Source organism: Pelophylax lessonae (assembly GCF_965119305.1).
Source record: "Pelophylax lessonae genome assembly, chromosome: 1".
NCBI lineage: Eukaryota > Metazoa > Chordata > Amphibia > Anura > Ranidae > Pelophylax > Pelophylax lessonae.
Window position 1 is genome coordinate 142102254 of NC_138768.1, and position 17411 is coordinate 142119664.

General features: G+C 48.8%; 1 protein-coding gene across 1 annotated transcript in view; it reads left to right on the top strand.

Annotated features, from left to right (window-relative positions):
* The window catches only part of MSH3 (mutS homolog 3), a 429495-nt gene that overhangs the window by 21586 nt on the left and 390498 nt on the right, over positions 1-17411 (top strand). Inside the window, 2 exon segments of the mRNA XM_082257605.1 lie at positions 1987-2186; positions 2638-2841. Of these exon segments, the coding sequence (XP_082113731.1) occupies positions 1987-2186; positions 2638-2841 (404 nt within the window).

Here is a 17411-nt window from a genome sequence, read left to right on the forward strand (position 1 = left end):
AAATTTGGTTATAAATTAAGCGTTCCGTCCAGTGGGGCTTATTCGCCTCAGAAGGGAGCAAGCTGTGGTGTTCCCCATCCCCCCCTCCCCTATTGTCACAGCTGTTAGGTGGTGGGTCACCTTTGTTTTGCAAAGGTGGAGTAGTGCTATATTTTATCTATATTGGGTTTTATTTACATTTTGATGGATTTATTTATTGATGAAGCCTGAGCCGTAGTGGCTGAGCTGTTTTAAAGTATGTATTTATTATTATTTATTGAATAAATATTTGAAAATTTGAATTTTATAACCAGTAATAAACAGCCGCGGCCAATTTTTATCCAATTTGGTGTCTGCTCTTTTTATTTATTTCCAAGTATTATTGTTGTATTTATGAAAAGTTATAGCAATTATAGAATATCCTGCCTACTATCCCATGAGGGAGATGTCGTCTCATACTTTACAGTCTTTCCATTTTATCCTGTAAAAGTCCACTTGGCAAAATCCGATCCCCAAACAGCCAGGCTCGGGATTGATTTTGCACAAGTGCCCCCAGAGGAAGGAGCTTCCTTTGCGGGCACGCAGCAGGAAGGAAGTACCAGGAGCGCCAATGGGAGACTCGAGAAGAGGAGGATCAGGGCTGCTCTATGCAAAACTATTGCACTGAGCAGGTAAGTATGACATGTTTGTTATTTTAAAGAAAAAAATCCAGAAGGTTTACGATCACTTTAAAACATGGCCAGGGGATCTGGGGTCCAAAGCAAAATCTTGCTGTCTGCAATTTGGGAAAAGGTTGGCAGACTGGAAGAAGGGATTTCCAGATCCCAAGAAGCAGCAAAGTAAGAGAAATGTTTGTCCCTTCAAGCACCAACAGCCAAAAGACTAGAGGCAGCAGGAGCAGAAAAAGTCTAGGTCAAGTGAAGAAGCTGACTTATGCCTCCCTCGATCTGGTCCTGGGGTCAGCCGTCTGCATCAGGAATTTGATGACATCACAAATCCCGGGAGTTCATTGGGGACAGCTGCAGGCGAGGGTTCTTCAAAATGTCATCTTAAGTCTGTGCTTCCTTTATGCATGTCAAATTTGAAAGGCATAGTCCTCCTTTTGCAGAAATGTAATAAAAAATTAGCAAAAAGGGAAGCTCCGCTTGTCTGCCTCCTCCACATTTGGCACCTTTTTAGTGTGGGGGCGGGGGGGAGCGAGTTTTACCAGGTATCCGCTCCCACTTCCGGCTCAGTTCGCCAACCCCCCCCGCCCCCCCCCCCCTAAAGCCTTCTGGGACACTTAACAGGTCCCAGAAGACTGCAGCCTAATCGCAAAGTGAAGCGTGCTTCGTGTCTGCGCAGTAGGAAACCAGCTGTAAAGCTTCACTGCTGGTTTCCCTTAGTCAAGATGGCCGCACCAGCACCCATTAACCGATTGCAGTATCGGCTCGGGCTAGGACACCACTGGATGCCTGGACAGGTAAGTGCCCCTAATATTACAGTATTTGTAGCTGCTGACTTAAAAAAATTATTTTGGGGGGGGAGAGCAGGAGCTCCTCTTTAATTAAATGCAGCAACATAAAAGAAAAAAAAAATGTTCATTTAGTAATTGCAATCGCAGTTAGGGGCATCACGACTGTAATGCACAGGCTCCTGCATTGTTTACATCCCAGCCCCAGGTTCGCACCTTTTACATACACCTCCTGCAGCGCAGAAGCCCGAATCCTGGGCGGCTAATGTGCTGTAACTGTCAAGCTATGATACTTTTTAATAGTGTCAAGGGCTGGTTTAACCCCCTCTTCTGGAAGGCCTTTCACTGTGATAACTGACCTTACTAACCAATAGGAACATGTGGGAGGCAGAATTCGGAAGAAAGATACATTTTGTAAAATTGCTGCTAAATTATGATTTCTAAGGATTTATCTAGAAATTATGTTTTATAGCCACAAAGTGTGTTTGCAGGGTTCTGGAGAATTCTTCATTGTGATTTTTTTTTTTTTTTTTTTTTTTTTACTTGATTTCTAGAACAAAAGAAATGTGGAAAACCCTCGATGTCATGTGAAACCCTACATAAGTTAAGGCAGTTTTGCAGTGAACCTGGAACAGACACAGAGTGTTGTCGCTTGAAAATACCTGAGCTCTTGACTCCTTTTGCTGGATTTAAAGATGGACTGACAAAGCCGGAGATTGCTTTTGTAGATGGGGACTTGCCTTCCAAGATCAAGGTAAGCCATTCATGGCACACAGGAATGTAAAAAAAAATTTGCAGAAATATTTAGGTTGCCATGGCTGTCCGTCATACAATGTACTACCCAAGCCATGAGATCTTTAACCCTATGATAGGACAGATAGTGTTCACATCTAGTTTACAACTGATAATGAGATTTACCAGCACAGTACAGTCAAGGTTAATTATGGTAAACATAACTCCCCAGCCCCTTCCTTAAAGCAAAAGAAGCCGACAAGGGTCAAATCCGAAGTTGGGCAGCCCATTGTAAAAATCATTGGAAGGTTTAGCTTACGGGACATTTTATGTGTGTTGTGTAAGACTAATTTACATGTAATCCTCATTAATGTCATGCAAAGTGTCCCTAATTCTGAATGCTAAAAATGATGGTGTAGTATATTTCTAATGCAAAAAACAAAAGGGTTTGTTTTTGTTTTAATTTCTTCCAGACAGAATCCCAAAAGCCAAATACATTTCCTTCTATCAAGCCACGTGAAGCACATTCTTCTGAAACGAAAACTCCCAACCGCAGAACAAAATCCCCATACACCCCTCTGGAGGAGCAGTACATGGACATTAAGAAGCAGTACCAAGACGCAGTCCTTTGTGTAGAATGTGGCTACAAATACAGGTTTTTCGGAGAGGATGCAGAGGTCAGTGAGGCAGCTTTATCTTTCCAACACGCTGGGCTCAATTCACAAAGGATAAGAATCATCATTTTTAGCCATGTGACTGTATTTTCCCAAATCGTCTTTCAGGACAGGCACCTTGAGAGAACCTGGCTCCTCCCTTCTGAGGAAACACCGCCCCAATTTCTTGGATATCAGCCCCCTGCCAGCATGCTGCCTCAGTTCTGGTGTTTCCTCCGGAGGGGAGACACCATCCAAGGGACCGAGCTGAGCAGCCAGGGGGCTGAGGCTAACTTATCCAGAGGGAGCCAGGCTCTCTAAAGGTGGTTACAGGCAGGCTACGGGACCGAGCAGCGGAGCCACTAACCTGAAAAGATACCACATGTTGTCACCCCAGGTCCAGCTCGGTGGAGTAGAGGACTGGGGGGCCCGCTTTCCACGCTCGGCGAGAGCGTTCCCGACGGAGGCAACCCGCCCCCCCGATTTTCGCGGCAGGTTTTTTAAAGGAGTTTACCGGGTCGGACGGCGGGTGATGTCATGTCCGGCGGGGGCGGGTACTTCCGCCGGCAAAGGTCGCGACTTCCGGTTCCGGGTCGCGTATAAGGAGAGCGGGCCGGACGAATGGGCTATTGCAGTTACAGGCTGAGAGACAGCCGAAAACAGACAGGCGAGCCACCCCTGGAAGATGTCCGAGGCACAGGCCACAGCGACTGCCCCCGGGGAAGCCAGCACCAGCCTTCAAAAGGTAAGGAGTCCTGGGGAGGGTTCTCCTTACTTTTTCCCTCCCAAAAAACTCCACAGTGTTTTCCCCTTACCTGGTGTGGCCTCAGGGGGGAAGGAGGGACAGCAGGGGGTACACTGAGCCTTGGTGAATGTGGGCCTTAGCAACACTCCCTAGGGGGTCCTCTTTTACTCAGCTGGGGTTAAAATGAGTATGTTAACACTATCCTTATGTATTTCAGGGTAGATCCCTGGACAGCTCTAAAAATCTGCATGATTCTAAAAAGAGATGCCCATCATGCAAAGCCACGATGAGAAGTTCCTGGCCCAAAGCACTCTGTAAAGAGTGCCTAGACAACTTAGTTAGGGAACATGAGGAGGAGAGAAATAAGGACCTTGCTACTTCCATCAAGGAGCTCTCAAACACCGTTCACTCATTTAAGGATTTGTTCTTGAAAATCCAAATACCTCAGGGTTCCCCCCAGCTGACACAGGAACCAACCCCACCCCCACCAGTGATACCCTCAACTAGCAGGGAGGCACTGGGGGGCTTACAAACACAACAGGAATGTGACAGTACCCCCCCTGCTTCACAGGGGGAGTCAGATACGGAAGGTTTGGATGGTGAATCCACAACAACTTCCAGATACAAGCTGACCCTTGAAGAGGTGGAAAAGCTCCTGGGAGCTATTCATACCACCCTGGGGATTCAGGAAGAGAAAAAGACCCTCTCTCTTCATGACCAGATGTACGCCGGGTTAAGCGAACATAAGAAAAGAACCTTTCCGGTACATGAAGTGCTCGTAGAAGCAGTCAAAAAAGAATGGCAGGACCCAGAGAGAAAGCCCTTCTTTTCCAGGGCCCTGAAAAGGAGATATCCTTTTGACGAAGGTGAAACTTCAGTTTGGAATAAAACTCCCAAGCTGGATGCAGCCTTTTCACGGGTATCAAGGAACACGGATTTGGCCTTCGAGGACATGGGTTCCTTACCCGATCCTATGGACAAAAGGATGGATTCCCTGCTAAGGAAAACTTGGGACTCCACTCTGGGCAATCTAAAACCCGCAATGGCCATGACGGTGGTCGCGCGCAATTTAGAGTACTGGTTAACCCAGATTAAAGCCCACATCGAGGCAGATACCCTTAAAGAGACAATTCTGTCTTCCTTCCCCATACTCCTCCAGAGTGTGGCCTATATTGCGGACGCTTCAGCAGAGTCAGTTCGCATGTCAGCAAGATCTTCAGCCTTAGCCAATTCAGCAAAAAGAGCTCTCTGGCTGAAAACATGGCAGGGAGACGTGGGATCAAAGGCAAAGCTCTGCGGTATACCTTTCACAGGGGATCTTTTGTTTGGCCCCGAGTTAGAAAGGTGTTTAGACCGAACAGCGGACCGCAAGAAATCCTTTCCGGTCAAACAAGCACGAAAGGAATTTTCTAAAAAGAAACCCTATTCGCAAAAGAATTTCTCTGTCCCCAAAAGATTTGAGGGACAAAGGAAACCATGGGTCCAAAGGGGTAGGGGCCGAGGAGGAGCTATTTTTCGCCCTCCTGAACCCCCCAAGAAATCAGTGACACACTCACCACAGTGGGAGGAAGATTGGGGACCTTCCGCACACAGTGGGAGGAGATCACCTCCAGCCAGTATATACTACAAATTATACGAAGAGGATATTGGCTGGAGTTCTCAACAACCCCAACCCACCGGATGTTTGTAACCGAGCTTCCAAAATCCGAAAGGAAGGCCTCGGCCTTACTATCCTCCTTAGAGGACCTAGAAAGACAAAGAGTCATATGCAAGGTTCCTCCAGGACAACTGGGAAAAGGGTTCTACTCCCATGTCTTCGTGGTACCCAAAACTTCAGGGAAATTCACACTCATCCTAAATTTAAAAATCCTGAACCTTTCGATAGTATACAAAAGATTCAGGATGGAGTCAATTTTTTAAATAAAAACGATTCTCCCCCCAGATTGCTTTATGGCCTCAATAGACCTGAGGGATGCTTACCTTCACATTCCGATCTCAGAAGAGAGCCAGAAGTTCCTCAGGCTAGCCATAAAGACTGAGAAAGGCGTAAGGCACTTCCAATTTCAGGCTCTTCCTTTCGGTCTATCCTCTTCCCCCCCGCATATTCACAATCGTCCTGGCAGAGGCCCTGGCACCAATGCGGCTCAGAGGGATATCAATAATTGCATATCTGGACGACCTGCTCCTGTTTGCATCCTCACAGGAACAATTGTCCAGGGACTTAGTGGAGGCAAGACAGTTCCTAGAAAGCCTAGGGTGGCTATTGAACCTAGAAAAGTCCAACCTAGTTCCATCTCAGAGAGTCACATTTCTGGGTTACGAATTGGACTCCACACTACAACAAGTCTTTCTGCCCTGGACAAAAAGCCAGAAGATAGACTCAGCAGTCAGCCTTTTACAGAACAACCAAAACATCTCAATAAGGCAGGCCATGTCAACTCTGGGGTTACTTACAGCCACACTCCCAGCAGTTCCTTGGGCAGGACTTCACTTCCGCCCTTTACAACTATTTATTCTAGAAATCTGGGACCACACACAACAGTCTCTAGACGTAGTAGTGCAGATCCCAACGCAGGTAAAAAGATCCCTGTGGTGGTGGAGAAAGATTGCGAATCTGTCTCAGGGCCTCTCCTGGACTCAGACTCCATCAGTAATCCTCACCACAGATGCAAGCGGCACAGGTTGGGGGGCACATCTCGGCTCCATACCTATACCTGTACCTGTACAGGGGCACTGGGAAAGCAAGGAGTCGGGGCACTCCTCCAACTGGAAGGAGTTAAGAGCGGTGGAACTGGCCCTAAAGGCTTTTCACACGGAACTGCAGGGACACAGAGTACAGGTCCGCTCGAACAACGCCACGGTGGTGGCTTATATAAACCGGCAAGGGGGAACAAGGAGCAAACCCTTATGGGACCTGACGGAGAAAATACTTCAATGGGCCGAGGCCCATGTACTCGCTCTCTCAGCAGTTCACTTAAAGGGGGAACTGAACCAAGTGGCCGACTTCCTGAGCAGGAAGACTCTCAGAGAGGGCGACTGGACGCTCAATCAGGAGGTCTTCAGTGCCATCACCCAGAAATGGGGTATGCCGGAGATAGACCTGTTCGCCTCTCGGAAGAATGCGAAAACAGGGACCTTCTTCTCCCTGAGCAGATGGGACGGAGCACTAGCAATAGATGCTCTCGCACAAGCCTGGACCTTCCCTTTGTGCTATGCTTTTCCCCCGCCAGTATTAATACCGGCAGTTCTGAGGAAATTTCGAGAAGAGGACACCGTCCTAATTCTCGTAGCACCACACTGGCCCAAGAGACCATGGTTCTCGGTGCTGAAGAAGCTAGCGGTAGAACCCCCCTGGTTTCTACCAGCACGGAAGGACCTTCTGTATCAAGGCCCGGTGTTCTGCCCACAGGTGGAACTCTGGAACCTAGCAGCTTGGGTACTGAAAAAGCGCTACTGAAGAGCAAAGGCTTCTCAGAGCAACTAGTAAAAACTCTGCTTACAAGCAGAAACGCAAGCAATTTACCTCAAAACCTGGAAATGCCTCAATCTCTGGTGCAAAAAGAACTCCTTGAGGGAAAGTAGTCTGATTACAGTGATGGAATTCCTTCAGGTGGGTGCGGACAAGGGCCTAGCCATCAGCACACTTAAAAGCCAAGTTTCCGCTACAAGCGTGTTCTTAGAAACATCTTTAGCCAGCAATCCCTGGGTGGTCCGTTTCTTCAAGACATTAAGCAGACAGAGACCGGTCAAACTTCTCCCGTTCCCTATGTGGGACTTGTCAGTGGTCCTACAAGCCCTCCTAGAGGATCCTTTTGAACCAATCGCGTCCTGTGAGGTAAAATGTTTGACCCTCAAGACAATTTTTTTGGTAGCAATCACTACCGCAAGGAGAGTCAGTGAGCTAGAGGCACTCTCTATCAGATCTCCATTTCTGCAAATCTTTGCGGATCGTATAATTTTCAAAACTGATCCGGCCTTTTTGCCCAAAGTGGTCTCTAAGTTTCATAGGGATCAGGAAATAGTTTTACCAACTTTTTGTTCTTTTTTCAGGCGCTAATAGAGGCACGAGGGCATCGAGACGCTCATTAGCAAGATGGCTTAGATTAGCCATTAGCCAGGCCTACATTTCCTGCGGAAAGGAAGCGCCTATAGGTATTAGGGCTCACTCCACTAGAGCTATGGCGACTTCTCAAGCGGAAAGAGCTGGTGCTACCCCGGAACAAATCTGTCGGGCTGCAACCTGGTCCAGTTATGGAACATTCACCAAACGCTACAGACTGGACCTACTCTCCGCTAAGGATCAGGCCTTTGGCCGTAAGGTCCTTCAGGCGGTAGTCCCACCCTAAAAAAGTGAGTACTTGCTGATCTCTCTAGGTGCCTGTCCTGAAAGACGATTTGGGAAAAATAGTTACTTACTGGTAACGTCTTTTCCAGTAGTCTTTCAGGACAGCACTGCTACCCACCCGATAAGGTCTGAACGTAAGACAGTCAGAGGTTGAAGGTTAGTAAAATTAACTGTTGTGTCTCCCCAGTGGCTGGAGGTGCTCTCGAAGAACTGAGGCAGCATGCTGGCAGGGGGCTGATATCCAAGAAATTGGGGCGGTGTTTCCTCAGAAGGGAGGAGCCAGGTTCTCTCAAGGTGCCTGTCCTGAAAGACTACTGGATAAGACGTTACCAGTAAGTAACTCTATTTTTTTCTAATTTTACCCAGCTAAAAATAGTGATCACCTTTTTTATCCTCATCAGAGTTTTGAGCTAGTTTAATCTATTGTGTTGTTGCAAGTTAGCAAAAAAAATGTACTTGTTTGTAGTACCTTATCTTGCTTTCTGCATAAAAACTGTTGTCTTGTTACTGGTTAATAGATCTGTGGTGGGTAAATAATTTGATTCAGTCCTGGTTCACACTGTTGCTATTCGGGAAACCCCGCAATTCAATGCTGGTTCCCGCATCGCACACTGGTTCACACTGTAGATCTGTGAACCGCTGGGTGTGTCAGTGTAAATATGACACCCCCAGATCGGATCGCAGTGCGAACTGTCACATGGTGCAGGAATCGGATCACATAGGTGTGAACACCCATGCGGTCTTATTCCAGTGCGGACTAAAAAAGGGCCGTGCACCATTTTCGTGTGACTGCAATGCCATTTCAGCTATACAGTCTGCAAGGCTGAAATTACAGTTTACAACCACTTTAAAGTGAAAAACCTTCTGTACTGCAGATTTCCCCCAGCCCCCCTTTATCCTTACCTGAGTCCTGATGATGCATTCCTATGCAAAATGCATTGTGGTCTGCCGGACGGTGGAATGCACGCAGACCGCTGCCATTTACTACAGGGCAAGCTTCCTTACCCATGAAGCTACCACATAGCAAAGAAACGATCTTACCTGTGCCAGGAGGGCACAGAATTATGGAAGCACCCACTTTTATATTTTTTCTGTTTTTATGAAATAAACGGTGTTACACTATATTTGGCTTCCTGTTTTCCCATACTATATACCATTAAGACCCATACTCAGGGAACCAATGATGGAGGAGAAAGGAGATGGATTAACCCCTTGATGTTCCATGGTGTGTGATCCAGGGGATCCCATTAAAGGAGTGAGGCGAAGGAGTGCGCACATCCATTTAATTGGGAATATTAGAGCAAAGCGTGTGGGGTCTGTGTGACCCGCCTATCTCTGGTGAGCATTTAACCATTACCATATAGCTCACAAAGATCACGAGGTGGAACACCTGGATTAAATATTCTCCTTGCAAGTCACTATATGGACTCATGTGTTACTGCATTCACAGAAACCCTTGCACTTGCAATAGCACTAATTATTTTTGTTTATTAGTTCACTAAATATGTCACCTATATCTATTGCATATCACTAATTGTGGCACTTGGTACATACGGCATATCACATGTGTATGGAATATCACCTTGTTTTGATTTAAATAATCACTTCAGCACTTTATCTATACAGGTCGGGCATATTGGATAGTACATGGTGTACTTGGGCCTGTTTTGAGCACCTTACACAACCATTTAGCCCCGGTTCACACTTGTGCGAGTGCGGGGTTCGCATGTAATGTCGGAGCGCACTGCTCCTTCATTACATGCGATCGGCTGTGCGGTGCGAGTTTAGCCATACACTTTGTATGGCTAAATTCGCAACGCACCCGCAGCAAACACGCACAGGGACCCTTTTTGGCAGCTGCATCAGGATCGATTCGCACAGCGGTTCACACTTGTGCGATCCGATCCTTTTCGAACTGCAAGATCGCACTGCGATATGCGATCAAACTGGGGGTGTCGTTAAGATTACATTGACACCCCCAGCGTATCGCATATGGCAGTGTGAACTGCCGGGGGTGCGTTAGCGATGCAGGAACAGGCTACGGATTCGCAGCCTTCCCGCATCGCATAAGTGTGAACCGGACCTCAAATATTGTATAAAATTGTTTTGATTTAGATTATCTCTTCTGCACTTTATCTATATACAGATCGGGCATATTGGATAGTACATGGTGTACTTGGGCCTGTTTTGAGCACCTTACAATCATTTTAATATTGTATATTATTGATGTTTTATATACTGTTGGAAAAATTCTTTATGTGATACACCAAAGCACCAGCGCCCACTTCACCTATTTTTTAGCGATTTACAAATACCTCAATGGCGATCCCAGCATAGGAAAAAAAACTATTTAGTCTCAAGGAGTGTAAGAGGACACGTGGCCACACAATGAGATTAGAGGAGAGGCTTCTTTGAATTCTGTGACATATATTCACTATGCCCTGTGAGCAAGCACTGCTACCTATAGTTACATAGTAGAATAAAGACAACAGTCCTTCAAGTTCAACCTGTTGCAGGTTAAGATGTGTAAGGGTTTTTCAATGTAAGGGTGGTGAGAATGTGGAACTCTCTTCCACAATTGGTGGTAGCTGTGGGAGTATGGCTACTTTTAAATGACTCTTGGACGTGCATCTCACAAATCACAACATTCAGGGTTATGGGAAATGATCACGTCACTGACCCAACCTGCACAGGTTGAACTGGATGGACTCTTGTCTTTATTCTACTATGTAACTATAGGTAGCAGTGCTTGCTCACAGGGCATAGTGAATATATGTCACAGAATTCAAAGAAGTAAATGTGTGGGGATCTTGACGAAAATGAATATAATGATTTAAAATTTTGACTACAGATGTGTTTTCATATACTGTGTTATAGCTTACCAGTCTGTACAGGCATAAGATAAATGGATGAATATGCCTGGATTTTGGGTGGTTTTGGATATTTTGTATTTTTTTAAGGACTGTAATGATTATTAATGTAAGAACTAAAGTGGATCTTTACCCCCTGTAGGCAGTTCCCTCTTTGCCACACCTCCTCTACATGATTATTGATATCCTTCTTTTTTTTTTTTTTTTTTTTTTTTTTTTTAACGTAGACATGCACAGTGCTTCTTATGCCTCCTGGGATCGCACATCGCTATCCCAGGAGGCAAAGCCCTTCAATCACAAATGTGAGAAGAAATCCCCTTTTTATACAATTGTCTCCTTGTAGAGGTGTAGAACTCAAAGTGCAGCTCTGAAAATTATTAGCAATCGTATACCAAAAATAGACGAGGAAAAATAAGTATATATTATTAAAACATCATGTACATGATTATAAAGTGTTCATAAAAAATTCCATAAAAATCAAAAAGTCCCCAAAGTTAAACGCTATGACGTAAAAAAAAAAAAAAAAAGTCCTTTTAAAGGTGACACTTCTCAGTGCAGCAACACAAATAATGTATATAGGGACTCCAGTGCTCTTTCATATAAAGTGACTTCAGTGCTCTTCCGTCACCAATATGCCATTGATAAACAGCATTGTGTATCAGTCCAATCTAGAGGATTTCCCAACAGCCATTCGATCTGTTCTCCAGATAGACAGTGCTCAATCAAGAGGAATCCTAGCCAAAAAATGTTCACTAATAATCTTCACCACAGTATGTATGGCACAGGGTGGGAGGCGGAGCAGGTGAGGTTGTTGTAGAGTTGTCCCTATGGAAAATGTTCTTCTCACCGTCTGTTCAATCTGGGGTATAGATGGCAATGAATACTTGACCATAGAATGTAATCAAGCAACTGATGGTCAGGCTGCATAGATAAAGTCTATACCAGCCAGTGGTCCAGCTCCCTCCCTGGGAAATGCACATATAAATGGTGCCCAAGGATGTGTTTCTCTTACGTCCTCAGACAGTCGCCGCCTCTTCATATTAGTCACATATGGGTATTAGACTTTGCTCCGAAGGAGTAGCTAGGCAACAGAATATGTTAACAATAAAGCTTTAACATATCCCACCCTCAAGGGGTGGTCCCCTCAGTCAATACCCTCCTACTTCCTGCAACCATATCTCAGTTTTAATGTCTAGCTTGTCAGGAGTGGCTGGCTCTCTCTGTGCTGGGACTTTCTGTCCCAGACTCTTTCTTCTTTTTAATATTTTGTTTGAGTTTTTCTCTCTACCTTTTAATAGCTGTTATTTTGTCAGCGTTAGTTAGTTCTTCGGACGAAGAGGATCATGCGGACTGGGTCTCGGGCTGATCCCCCTGGTCGCAGGTCGTGGGTCAGTGGCTTCCCAGTCTGCCATCGAGCGTTCAGCCAGGTAACGCTCCTGGCATAGTGAACGACCCATCCCTGTTCGGTGCAGGGATGATTGGTGAGGTGGCTACCTCACTGGACGCTGTGCGGTTTCTTAACCCCCATTTTGTGCGTCTTGAATTGCGACTCTCCCTGCCTCATGTGCAGCGGCTTGTTCGCCTGTGCGGGTCCCCCACGCCATGTGAGGTAAGTGTATTTATGTGGGGACCTGTCTGTCGGGGGGGGTGTCAGTCTGGGACTGTGTAACCTGCCTCTATTCACACTGCTTGTCTCCCTATCTCTCGGCTGCATGCTGTGGGCTGCAAGGGGGGGGGGGGGAGCTGTATGGCACTGTGTGTGTCAGGCTGGGCAGTGTGAGAGCTGTGTGCTGTGGGGCATGTTTTTTTCTTGGCATGTTTGGGCATATACAGCGATCGCTGCGGCGATCTAACATGTATCCTTATATTGGATTGTAATATGTGTTTTAATGCACTGTGGAGCGGCGTTTTCGGCGCCAAACGACGCCATTTTGCCTGCACCCGCTCCGGCCGCATGGTTTACATGCATGGCGGCCATTTTCTTGTAGCCTCCATAGGCTTACATAGAGCGCCCTGGCAGCATCACTTCCTCTTTCCAGGAACACCGATCGAGGCAGCAGCAGCGGCGAGGGTCTCCTCAGGTTTTATCCTTCTGTTCTTGCTATCCATTGCCTGTGTTCAGTTTGCATATTCCCTGTGGGGGTCTCATTGTGCTTGAGTGTGGTGCGGTGGGCTGCGCTTGCCGCGCTTGCAAAAAAGGGGCAGTTAACCCTTGGTTGTCTGGCATTACAGGGGCAATGGATTCTCAGGAGGGCAAATTTCCTACAGTATTGGTGGAAAGCCAGGGGACCGCTGTTTCCCCCCCAGGGGGGGATTTAGCCACTATTGTGGCTGGCCTTGCTGCTCAGGTGCAAATGCTGGTGGCTGCTCAATCTACTAAACGGCCCAGAGTTGCTCTGTCCTCTGATTCTGAGGGTGAAGGTGATGGGGCTGTTCTGGCAGGGACCTCCTTATCGGGGTCCCGCTCCTCTCTTGATCTAGTGGGGTCTGAGGTGGAGGCTGAAGTTGAGGGGGTCGATAATTCTCCCCCTGGCTCGCCTGAAGAGCTTGCAATCATGGATGAGTTGATTGCTTCCATTAAGCAAACGCTGCGTTTGCAGGACGAAGTGTGTCCCCCCGCTGCCTTGGCGGCTTATGGGACGCAGAGAAAACGCAGGACGCCGCAGGTTTTTCCCTGCAATGCTGATTTTCAGCGCGCCGTTAAGGATCAATGGCGCGATCTGCGCAAACCTTTTGCGGTACCAAGTAAATTCAAGCTGCGTTATCCTTTTTCGCCTGCCACTGATGAACGGTGGTGTGTACCTCCACCAGTGGATCATGCAATTGCGGTTTTGAACAAAGCCACTGCAATTCCTGCAGAGGGTTCCCCTGTTTTCCGTGATGCCACGGATAGGAGACTGGAGTCTCTTGCCCGTCATACTTATTCTGTTACGGGTTCTATGCTTAAGGCTCTGTTTGCTTCTCTCATGGCGGCCCAGGCGATCGCAAGTTGGACGCAGATGCTTAGGCGCGTCCTAGTGGCCGATTCGGCCTCGGCGGCGACCCTGGATATGGTGGATCAGATCCACCAGGGTGTCATGTATCTGTGTGATGCGGTCCTGGACTTGATTCCGTTGGCTGCACGTGTGCACAGCGTGGCGGTGTTGTCTCGCCGCCTGGTTTGGTTAAAATGTTGGTCGGTGGACCAATCTTCACGTAAGACCTTAGCCAATCTGCCTTATGATGGGTCTCGCCTTTTTGGGGAGTCCCTGGATGTGTTGATTAAGGGGATCACCGGGGGTAAGAGCACTCTCTTGCCCCATTTCCCCAAGGCTAAGGGGGCTTCTGGGAAGAAGCATGCAAATTTTCGGCCCCCTCAGGGGTCCTTTCGTGCCTTTCGGCCGCACTACAAGGGCAAACCGTTCAAAGGTCAAGACTCTCAGAAGAAGCCCTGGTCTGGGAAACAGAAGTCCGGCCAATCCGGACCTGCAGCCCATAACAGTTCGGCCTGAAGGGGCGCCCTCACCCAGTTTTGGGGTGGGGGGACGCTTGCTCGGTTTTCTTCAGCCCTGGTTGGCCCGTGTGCGGGACAGATGGGTTCTGGAAATCGTTCGATCTGGTTACAAGATCGAGTTTCTCTCTCGGCCGGAGAGCAGATTTTTTCCCTCAAATCTTCAACTGTCTCCAGAGCGCCTGCGGGATCTGCACCTGGCGGTGCGGGACCTGAGGGCTCAGGGAGTGGTGGTCCCGGTGCCTCATCGGGACAGGTTTCGGGGGTTTTATTCCAATCTGTTCACCGTGCCCAGAAAGGAGGGCAAGGTTCGTCCGATTCTGGACTTGAAGGCTCTGAACCGCTCTGTGCGGGTTCGCAAGTTCCGCATGGAATCCCTGCGGTCGGTGGTGGCTGCCCTGGTTCCGGGGGAATTCATGGCCTCCATCGATTTGAAGGATGCGTACCTTCACATCCCCATATTCGAGGGTCATCAGAGGTACCTTCGTTTTGCCATTGCGGAGGATCACTACCAGTTCGTGGCGTTGCCCTTTGGTCTCGCCTCGGCTCCGCGGGTCTTCACCAAGGTGCTTGCACCGGTTCTGGCATTATTGAGGGCCCAGGGCATTTCTGTCCTGGGGTATCTGGACGACATTCTGGTTCGGTCTGCGACCAGACAAGGTCTGGGGGAGGACCTGTCTGTCACAATGCAAACTCTGCAGGAGTTTGGTTGGACGATAAATTTTCCAAAGTCGACACTGAGTCCGTCGGTTCGTCTCCCCTATCTGGGAATGATACTGGACTCGGTGCAGGCGAAGGTCTTCCTGCCGGAAGACAAACTCAGGACTCTCCGGGAGGAAGTCGGGTCCCTCAGGGACGTTCCGAACTCGTCTCTGCGGACGTGTATGAGATGTCTGGGATTGATGGTCTCGGCCTTCGAGGCGATTCCTTTCGCACAGTTTCACACGCGGAGTCTCCAAGCGGAGATCCTGTCCAGGTGGGACGGGCGACCTCAATCTCTGGATCTTCAAATCTCGTTGAGTCTTCGCACCAGGGAAAACCTTCTGTGGTGGCTCCAGTCCCCGTTGGTGTCCGGGGGCAAGTCGTTTCGTCCGATCTCGTGGACGGTGATCACCACGGATGCCAGCCTGTCGGGCTGGGGTGGAGTTCTGGGCGTTCTGTCCGCTCAGGGGACTTGGTCGGAGGGGGAGTCTTCCCTTCCGATCAACATTCTGGAATTGCGTGCGATAAGGCTCTGTCTTCATCGCTGGACGGACCGGCTGCAGGGTTGCCCGGTTCGTGTGCAGACGGACAATGCCACGGCGGTGGCCTACATCAACCACCAAGGGGGCACCAGGAGTGCCCGAGCGGCTCGAGAAGTGGCCGACATTCTGTCTTGGGCCGAGACTCATGTCCCGGCGATAACGGCGGTTCACATTCCGGGAGTGGAGAACTGGCAGGCGGACTATCTGAGTCGCCAGACCCTGGATCAGGGGGAATGGTCTCTCCATCCGGCTGTCTTCCAGACGTTGTGCGCGAAGTGGGGTCTTCCAGAAGTGGACCTGTTCGCGTCTCGCCTCAACAACAAGGTGAAGAGGTTCGTGGCAAGGACGCGCGACCCTCGGGCAGACGCGTCGGACGCGTTAGTGGCCCCGTGGCATCAGTACAGGCTGATGTACGCGTTTCCACCGATTCAGTTGCTGTCCAGGTTCCTTCGCAGGTTACACTCGGAACGCAACACAGTGATTCTTGTGGCACCGGACTGGCCTCGCCGGTCCTGGTACGCAGACCTCGTGAATCTGGCGGTCGACGCCCCGTGGCGTCTGCCTCTTCGAGACGATCTACTGTCTCAAGGACCGATATACCATTCTGCTTTACAGTCGCTGGCTTTGACGGCCTGGCTGTTGAAACCGAGGTCCTGAAGGAGAGGGGTCTCTCTCCGGAGGTCGTTCATACTTTAATCAACGCGAGGAAGTCTTCCTCGGGGAAGGTTTATTACCGTACTTGGAAGGCCTATTTTGCCTGGTGTGAGTCCAGGGGGTTTTCACCCCGCACGTACTCGGTGTCCCGTGTGCTGTCCTTCCTTCAAACGGGTGTTGATCAGCGTTTGGCGCTGGCTACGATAAAGGGTCAGGTGTCTGCTCTGGCCGTTCTGTTTCAACGTCCCGTGGCTTCCAATCCTTTGGTTGGCACCTTTGTTCAGGGTGTGCGGCATCTGGTTCCCCCGAGGCGGGATCCTCTGCCCCCTTGGGACTTGAATCTCGTTCTCTCTGTGTTACAACGTGCTCCTTTTGAACAGATCAGGGAGATCTCGTTGTCTATGTTGTCCAAAAAGGTCGCCTTTTTGGTGGCGATCACTTCGGCTCGCAGAGTGTCGGAACTGGCGGCTTTGTCCTGCAAGTCTCCGTACCTGGTTATTCATTTGGATAAGGTGGTCTTGCGACCTAATCCTTCTTTTCTGCCGAAACGAGTTTCGGAATTCCATCTTAATGAGGATATTGTCTTGCCTTCGTTGTGCACGAAGCCTAAACATCCAAAGGAGGTGAGATTGCACTCTCTGGATGTTGTTCGGGCGATAAGGGTTTACCTTAAATCGACTGAGTCTTTTCGAAAGACGGACTCCTTGTTTGTTCTTCCGGAGGGTCCTCGGAAGGGCATGGCGGCTTCGGCCTCTACCATCGCCAAATGGATCAGGCAGACCATTGAACAGGCCTATGCTTTGCAGGGGAAGGTTCCCCCTGTGCCTGTGAAGGCGCACTCTACTAGATCTCTGAGTACGTCTTGGGCCTGTCGTCATGGGGCTTCTGTAGCCCAGGTGTGTAAGGCGGCGACTTGGTCGACCGTGCACACTTTCACAAAATTCTACAAAGTAGATGTTCAGGCATCGGCGGATGCTTCCTTTGGCCGCAAGGTTCTTAGTGCGGCTGTTCCCTAGGGTCCCTTGTTGGGGACTCCTGGCTGTTGGGATAAGTTTTGTATCCCCTGGTTTTTTTGTCTTTTCCTGGGTTGTTGCTCCTGTTGAGCACTTATTTTTGCTGTTGCCCAGCTGGTTTCCTTCCTTTGGTAAGGTTCCTTTCTTTGTTGTGGAGACTGCGTTGCCTTTCGGCGCGGATGCGTTTCCCACCCCTCATGTTTGCACTGCTTTGGGACGTCCCCATATGTGAC